The sequence below is a fragment of the Nelumbo nucifera genome, chromosome 2, assembly GCF_055504915.1.
Source record: "Nelumbo nucifera cultivar China Antique chromosome 2, China Antique-T2T, whole genome shotgun sequence".
NCBI lineage: Eukaryota > Viridiplantae > Streptophyta > Magnoliopsida > Proteales > Nelumbonaceae > Nelumbo > Nelumbo nucifera.
Genome location: NC_142650.1, coordinates 31,538,514 through 31,547,615, shown reverse-complemented (window position 1 = coordinate 31,547,615; position 9,102 = coordinate 31,538,514). Strand labels below are relative to the sequence as shown.

Here is a 9,102-nt window from a genome sequence, read left to right as displayed (position 1 = left end):
ATTTTTATTTTTTGTTATTAATTAATTAACTAACGAATTTTAATGTTTTCAATGCCATGTTAGAAAATTCTCAGTTGGTGGTTTTATTGAAATGTGAGTCGTTTTTCTTGGAAGGGCATGCATCCACTTAGATTTACTGTTGCTTGGTACAATGATAAAATTTTGGACTGATAGGCGTAAGAACATAGGTTCAAGTCTAAGAATGACCACTTTATGCAAAAAAAATGGTAAGATTAGGTCTACCCCAAGACCTCAGATAGTTGGGACTAATATTGGGGACTGTCAAATTAGGGTCCCTCACAATCTGGTACAAATTTTAAAATGGTATCTAAAATAGAGTAATTACTAGTGATATATGATAAAATTGCATAAGAACTAAGAAGGGAAGCCTGCTCTCAGTAGACAAAGTTAAAGTGACTATGACTTTATTTGTTACGAAAAAAGGATCCACCAACCCTCATCAAAAGGCAAAAGAATTTTGTTGGGGTTTTTTCGGGGTGGGGGGACTCTTACAGATTACCCACTCAAGCAAAATATTTGTTGTTTGGTTGGTGGGGTATTTTTTGGAATGATCAATTCATTTATTAGACACCACCCATACTTTCATGTATTTATTAAAACCTATTTTTGGTTTGTGTATTACTAAAATATTTATCTATTGTTTGCAACTGCACGTACTTATCACTATTTTTTAGATAGAGTATAAAATGGCATTTTTAACCCTAACATCCATTCAACCATATTACTCAAAAGAATTAAAAAGATATTGATTTTGTCATAGAGCTGTGTTTGTAAAAGGTTGATATGATCATTGATTCATTGTTAGGAGTATTTTTTAAATTAAAAATGAAAACAATTCCTAGAAGCATATCCTTGAGATCGGATTCAATCCTCACAAAATGATGTTCATACTGTATACTGAAAATATATTCTTATAAATACAAATATATAAGTATATAGATATTCACAATACACGATTGCAAGTAACTGTGAAAACGGTGTAAACACCATTTTGTGAGTACCGAATCCGAATTCCACACCCTTGTATATTTTCCACTCACTTTAAGAGGTTACTTTACCACTAAACGTTCTCAAATGAAAACAAAAACTGTCGCTGAGAGAAGTGAGAAGGCCAATTAACTACAGAGATTGCAAATTATCGAGGGAGTGTTTCAGTAATATTGAAATTATAGGGTAGATCTTAGTGAATTCATGGGGTGTCCCCAAGTAAATCGCCCCTATAAGTACCTCACAGATGGGTTATAATACCAGGATAGGAATTGACTGATCTCCCTATGTTTATTTTGATTCATAAAATGAAGTCAAAATCAACAACACCCTTTTTATGATTTATTGCAAAACAAATGATTTTCTCAAAATTGAATCTGACTGACTACTGTAGAATATATGGGTACGAGATTTGGATCATAGGGGCTATTTAGTAATGGCTGAAGTTGTTGAACTGAAAGGCTATCTTTTGGTAACAAGATAGTTAAATAAATAAAATTTTATGGGTATAATCATCTACCAAGCTTCAGTTTCAGCTAGGGGTATATGCCGAGCCAACTTGGTTCGAAAATTATCAAATAGAATCAAGCTTCATAATACTGGTTCGAGTAGCTCGTAAGCCTAATGAAGCTTTTAATAAAATATTATTTTTTAATATATTTTATTTATAATATAAATATATATTGATTTTTTATGTTAATTTATTTATAATATAAATAAGTAAAATTATAATAAAGTTTCATAATATATTTTTACTTATAATATTTCAGAAAATTAATGTATTTATAATTTTAACATATAATTAAGTTTTCTAATATATTTTTATTTATAACATTTTAAATATTAATTTATTTATATTTTTTAATAGCAATTTATTTATAATTGTCTCAGTCAAGTCAAGCTCGAGTAGCTCGTAAGTATTGATTGACATGTCACTTGAGTCAAGCTTGAGTATGAAATTCAAAACTCAATCGAGCTCCTAATTTTTGAGCTAAGCACAAGCATGAACCGCCCAAAACTCAACTTGATTACACCCCTAGTTTAAGCCATTAAGGAGCCACGACCTCCTTAAAAACCTGTTCGATAAAAAAAAAAACAATAAGATTCAGTTCAGCATCTTCAAGTGTTAACAAATGGCCCTTGAATGAATGAGAAATATGAGGGGAATGGCTGGATTTGATAAAGAGGACATGGGTTCAAACTTCAAAGTATTGATACTCTCACAACACAAATTTTGCACATTAAGCTGTGTTTGGTTGCAATGCAAATAAATTTGCACTGACACAAAATCATGGCAGTGCAAATTATTGAGTGTAAATCCTGACCTATTTTTGTTTCAAATTGTAGCTTATTTTGTCTGATTGCAGTACAAATGAAGAAAATTAAGACATGAAACAGAATAAAGTGATATCCAAAACAAAATTAAACAAGAATTTGCATTTATTACATTTGCACTCCCATGTATTTGTACCAGTGCAAATAAAATTGCACTGCAACCAAACATACCCTTAAGAATTTAGGAGAGCAGAAACTTTTTACCCTAGGCTTAGTTTGAAAGGAATACAAATATATACAGTGCAAAACCATGTATTTTATAATATATTATTTTATATGTATTTGTATTCCTTCCAAATACGATATTGAAACTTTGAACTTTGAAGAGGACCAACATACTGTCAGTCGGTGTTTGGAAAATAACTAGAAAATTTATCAGTACTCGCTCTTTGTAGCAACGACTCCATAGCATTTTCTGTGAAAATCATTTGTTATTCTTCATTTCTACATGCAATGATGAAGACCATAATTAGAGGAAATATGTGGAGAATCCCCAACCCCAAGGAGCACGGTATGCCGTATAGATTCTTACTGATAGAAGACCATAACATAATGACTAATGAGCACTGCGTAATAGAAATATGTGATAATGTGAAGAATCCCCCACAGCACATCCGTGCCATCTATTTATTGGAAACATCTCCCGATGATAATATCTAAAATGATGATGTCATCATTGGGAGATGTTCCCAATACGTGGCGGGGATGTGCTGTGGGACATCCCCATGAATACAATGGGATGTTATAAACATGAACAAAGTAATCTACTATTTCCAGCAAGTTACTTTGACACCCCATGAATTCTAACAAAGACCCCGCACTACAAAGGTTTTTAGTTGAAGGGCTATACGACTTTGGACCACTTTTGGGAGCAAACAAGACATGGTTTAAACAACGCATTAACCCAAGTTACTATTTGAATAGGAAAATGATTCACCGGTCCCAACAAGAAACTATAAAGTAATTTCTCACGTAAGAGACTGAAACGATAAGAATTACTTGGTTACATTTTAAATCAAGTATGATAACCAATCAAGACTCAAAAAACACTCCCAAAAAGATGGGGGTTATCCTCAAGCTACCAAAAAGGGAAAAATGTCCCTACAGATTCAAATTTCAAACTCTGTTGCAACTTGAATTAACTACTCACTCAGTGAGACTTCACGTACTCCTGGACAATATGAAGACCCTCTGATTCCTCCCCATAGTCCTGCAAAATTCGTAATAAAAGGGTTCATCAGCTAAATCTACTTCACAAAGATGCAAAAAAACAGATGCACCAAAATTTTCCCATTTGTATATATATATATATATATACCTTAATGACAACGCAGGAGCATCCTACCACTTTCCTCGCCTTTCCCTCTGAATCAATTTTACACAACTGCATGGAAAAAACACCGGTCAAGGAAATCAATAGGATATCTGGAGAAAACATGAAAAAACAAACAGGCATGGAATATGGGAGGAGGGGTTGGGGGTAAGCATTTCATTTGTCTGCAACAAACAACAACCTAATTAAGAATATAATAGGCACAATAAACGAGGAAACTAGGACTACAAAATGGTAGCTTCCAGTTGCATAGTTTATCGAATAGGAAATCTGAAAGCCAAACCATTGAACCAATGGACTTTTTAGGCTTCTTATGCTCAACCAAAAGAAATCTAGAAAAGCACCATGCACAAGTACTTCTACAATTTTAACTGGGTGTAAATGACCCCAACTTTGGTAACATGGAAAGATCTGGCCTATCAGCCTTACCAGATCCATCTTTTGGATGAAGGACTAATGCGTATAAGGTGAAATGATTAATCTTCTGATCCATATATAAATCCTATACCCAACCCTGAACAAGTTCATCGTGCTACATGGGTGACTCTGGGGACAGTTTTTCACTAAACAACTTGACACCAGAGGGCATGCTCCAAAAGAAGATTGTTAACCAAACTACCAAAACAATAGCTCAAACAAATAATAAGACATTGCAAGGATTAATTGAAACACAAACATATTTAAGTGACAAGGATTTTGTTCACTTACACCAGCCCACTCTCCGAGTGTTTTAGCACTTGGCACCGATATCAAGCTTACATTGTGGTCAGCGCAAAGTGCTTTGACCAGTTTAATGTAGTCTGGCTGGTTGCAATCCTCGGCCAATACACAGAGCTGTGCAGCATGTTTTTCAATCACCTTAGCTCCTTCATGAAGCCCACGTACAAGCCCACCATTAGCTAAAGATTTCTTCAGAACAAGCTGCAAGGCTGTCATGATGTCCATTGGCTCCCCTAAAGCAGGAGCAGCAGGAGCAGCAGTCTCAACTGCAGCAGCACCATCCTCACTGCAAAAGCAGTAGACAGGAGCAAGTAAGACAGACATACAGAAGGTTTCTTTTTTAACATAAAGAAAGGAATGAATCAGAAGTAATACAGATAACAGAGACTTTTAATTTACAATGGTAACAAATCCTATTAACTGAAACCAACCCACAAAATCAAGACCAGAGATACAACACTTCTCATAAATATTATTGATTGCTATAGGAAAAAATTACAGTGCCTTGTTCTTAAGAAAACTAAAAACAAAAGTACAAACATTTTTGTAAAAGAATTAATCCATTGGTAGCACCACCACATAACCATCTAAGATTTGACAACAGCTCATCCGGCAATCCATGGCTCAATGATGGGGGAATTTCAGGTTAACAAGGTCTTTACCATGTAGGTTCATAGCAGTCCAGTTGGAAATGCCTACTCTTTCAAGTTTCAAGATTGATGTAACAGATTCCCTTTGGGCTTATACCAAGAATGCCTTACATAGGCATAAGGAGATCATCTAATGCTACCCGATGTAGCAGATTCCCTTGGATACTTTGCTTCTTACTCAAAAAGATCATACATCTTCTAGCTGCTTTAGATGTATTCCCAAGGAGCAGACCTATTTGGCTAATGGTAATAGATTAGCTAGATCTATGATGGCAAGCATTCTATTCTCTGACAAGTTTGCATGACCATAGGGAAAAAAGAGCTAAACCCCTTCAGCAAAACCAAAATATCACAAATACAAAGTCAATAAAGTCAATCTTGATTTTGATGATCCTTTACTCCATTTTATGAAGAGTGGGAAATGCCATCTAATATGGCATATGTTTCCAGTTCCATCATAATAAATCCTTTATTAATCAGTAGACTGATACACTCACAAGAAAGAAGTGTTACAAGTTCCTAACAGAAGGCTAACTTCAAACTCTTCAAGCACCACACCCTCCAATGCAAACTTCCACCACTGTAACTGCCATTATCACCAATGCCATTTTTTTCTTAAATATCTCCAATGCCAACATGCATGTTTTTTACTTCACCTAATACAGATGAAAACACTCCCAAAACAAAAGCAAGACACCACCCATACTGCAAAAGCATCTAAAATATTAACAAAACAAAGTTCACGATTTCATTACCACAGTCATAAAACTCTCTTATGTGTATGATGTACAAAATACAGACAACCAATAAGCTTTACTTGTTTTAATACATGGATGGTAGACGGATTATACAACAAACAATAAATTTTACCATCCAAGGAGGCACGGCTGGTCATGAATATAGCAGAAACCTCATAAGTAGAAAAAAATGAAAAGCAATGGAACAATAAAGAATTAACTATTTGCTTACCCTGACATCTTTACGGTTGAAATTCAGATTCGAAATCTCTTCCTGGTGCCAGAAATAACCAGGCAAAAGTATCAGATAAGAGGGGGAAAATCCAATAAAACCAAGCATAAAAGAATAACAGACCATATATCAATTTCGAGTAAGCATTAGCATAGTTTTTTCACTCTATGTTCGAATAAACAATTGAACTTACAGTTAAATACATGCATCATTTACCAACCGAAACTGTTAAATACATGCACTAATCACCTCCTTTCCATAACCATTCCTCTTTTCAATCAACACCGAGTTCACTCGGTTTACCATGCTTCCTTCCCAAGATATCATCCATAACATCCAAAATAACAGACAGAAAATTTCTTAAAACAATACCAACCTAGTAAATAAAACGAAGATAAAAAAAAAAAAAATTGTAAAACAAGCACTGTCATCCAAAACAAATTATTAAAGACTATCAGCAAGACAGAAAATCACACCCATTCAACAGAAGACAAAAAAAAAATCTCCACTCAAACAAACGGAAATTAACGCCGTAGATGCACTGGACCAACAAGGAGAAATGAACAAACAGATCACTGATTCCCGGCAATTTCTATGATGTCGTAAGGGTATGATACCGGAAGAATTTTGACCTATCAGACCCCCCCAAGTAGAATTTGGATGAGTACCAGTTGATCCGTTTCCCCTTCTATGATACCGGTTGATTTGTTATCAGTTTTTTAATTCTCATGCCTTGTTGGTATCATAGTCGGAGAAACCCTAAATCTTCAAAATTTTGAAGAATGCAATCAAAAACTAATTTATCTTGAATAGCAGGAACACTAACGATCTTAAATTGAGAACTAATGGCCGGGTTTGTCACCTGAGCGATGAGATCACAGAAGTCTATCTTTTCTCTGCGTCTCGTGCCGCCGTCGAGAGGTCTGTGCTCCTATCAACTGTAATTTATCCTGGGCCAAAAACCCTAAAACCCAAGAACGGTTCCCGACGATAGACCCAAGATATGCTCTGCCATCGAGTTTCGAACTCTAACGATTCAAGCTAGCTCGTCATAGCCGAGCCTGTCGCTTATCTCCGATTCTAACTCGTAGGACTGTCAACGGATCGGGTCTGGATGGTTACAGTCCCGAACCGATTATTAATCTGGACAAAATTACGGATCCAGAATTGTCCCAGTTAATAGTCGGGTCTGACGAGTTCACATCTACGCCCCACAAAGGGGCGTCCCACAACGTCCCACAGCACATTCTGTCGTGTATTGAAAACATCTCTGGATGATGATACTAATTCCAATGATATCATCATCGGGAGTTTTCAATACATGGTGGGAATGTGCTGTGGGACATTGTGGGGTGCAGATCTGAACTCGGGCCTGACAGATCTAAACCCGATTATACTTAAAATTATATTTGTTTATTTAAATAATAATTTAAAATTCAAATTTTGGTAATGCAATCTCAATAAATATGATAAAAATACTAAGTTATTTATACTTAAATAAATTAAACATTTTTAATTAATATTATCTTCTATATTTATTATTTTCTATTCAATTTACCAATTCAAACATAAGATATGATAAAATTATAAGAAAATAAAAAAAAAAAATCTTTGGGACCTAATACAAGAGAAGAAAGGAGAGAAAGGACAGGAATTTTAGGACCTAATGATCAGATAGAGAAAGAAAAATTATCTAAACTCTTGTCCATCCCTAAACTTCAGCCATGTTCAACCATTCAGCTATTATAAGCGTTCAATGGGTGTCCATAAATGGTTGCAAATTCTCTACAACTAATCAAACCCATTTGCTGGAATCGTTTGCCTTATTGATACCTTGAGTTTACTGGTTTATCTTTAGGTTGAGTTTGGAAGAAATACAAATGCAAATATGTAGAGTGCAAAACCTTATATTTTGTATGTATTTATGTTGTACTCTTTCCAAACCGAGCCTTAGTTTCTCAACCTTTTTATAGCTTTCTTCTAGTTTTCTTTTAGTTCTCTCTTAGATAGCTTTCAGTCTTGTTTCTTTCTTCCAGTTGGTTTGTTATAGTTTTCTGTGCTTTTTCTTTTCGTTCAGGCCTTAATTTAGCTTGTCTTACATGAAAGGTATCTTTTCCCCTTAGGGGATGACAGCTTTAGAGAGGCTGTAATCTTTATTACTGTCTGAAGTTAGGTGGTTTCTGAGTGTTTGGGATGGTATTTTCTTGGGAGAATGACTGTTCATCCCACATGCTAAAACTACAGGTAGGATGCGGTTCATAAGAGAGGTTGTAATTTCAGAATTGTCAGTAGGCTACAGTGTATTTCTCTGTCTTTGGTTTGCTCGAGGTTCTGCTTTTTTGTTTGGTTGTTTTCTTTTCTTTGTTGTTTTTGCTAGTTGACTATCTGTATTTATTTCGCAATGATGGTTTTCTTTGCTGTGTGTACCTTATTTTCTCCTGCTTGTTGTGAGTGTTTGTGGTTATTTTGTCTTCATTCAGGATATGTATGAATCTTTATAGCGAGGTATTAACGAGGTTCGAGATTTTGGGGTGGTGTTCTAGATGTCTGAGGTCTCTCGGCCTTGGTTCAGTTTGAGGGATGGAGGTGGTGCATTATTGGTCGTGTCTTTCCTAGGCTAGTGATTCCTTTTGATGCGCTTTCACGTACCTTGCATGGTCTTTGGAAGGTTCCAACTGAGGATATTAGACTGGAGCCTCTTCAGAGAGGTCTTTAAGGCTATGTTTCGCCATGTCTATCATTATGGTAAGGTTTTAATGGGTGTTGCTTAAGGAACGGAGGGAAGAGCAAGTTCAATCATCAATCTTGTTGAATGAAGAAGAAGTTTGGGTGCAAATTCATGATCTAGTGGATTAGTTTATTTTCCTTATGCTCGGTATCGTAGTTAATGTTATGTATCCAAAAATTTTGTTAAGATACTTCAAGATTTTGAGTTCTAGGAGATTTTTCCTTAAGGAGGTGGAGTCTCTTGGTATAGGTATGTTAGAGGTTTGGGTAACCTATATAGATCTCTTGATCGAGTTTTTGTTTCACCTTCTTAGCTTTCATTTTTCAAATATGTCTCTATCTCTTTAGGTCCTAGTTGGG

At 35.4% G+C, this 9,102-nt stretch overlaps 1 protein-coding gene across 1 annotated transcript; it reads right to left on the bottom strand.

Moving 5' to 3' along the window:
* Positions 1-3,229: 3,229 nt before the first annotated feature.
* LOC104603328 (small ribosomal subunit protein eS12-like) lies at positions 3,230-6,995 on the bottom strand. Its single transcript, XM_010267329.3, has 5 exons — positions 6,878-6,995; positions 6,016-6,057; positions 4,385-4,682; positions 3,662-3,727; positions 3,230-3,553 (listed from the first exon to the last, which is right to left on the bottom strand). Exons 2-5 carry the CDS (start codon positions 6,021-6,023, stop codon positions 3,494-3,496), a joined length of 432 nt encoding a protein of 143 aa, XP_010265631.1. The 5' UTR covers positions 6,024-6,057; positions 6,878-6,995; the 3' UTR covers positions 3,230-3,493.
* Between the last annotated feature and the right edge of the window lie 2,107 nt (positions 6,996-9,102).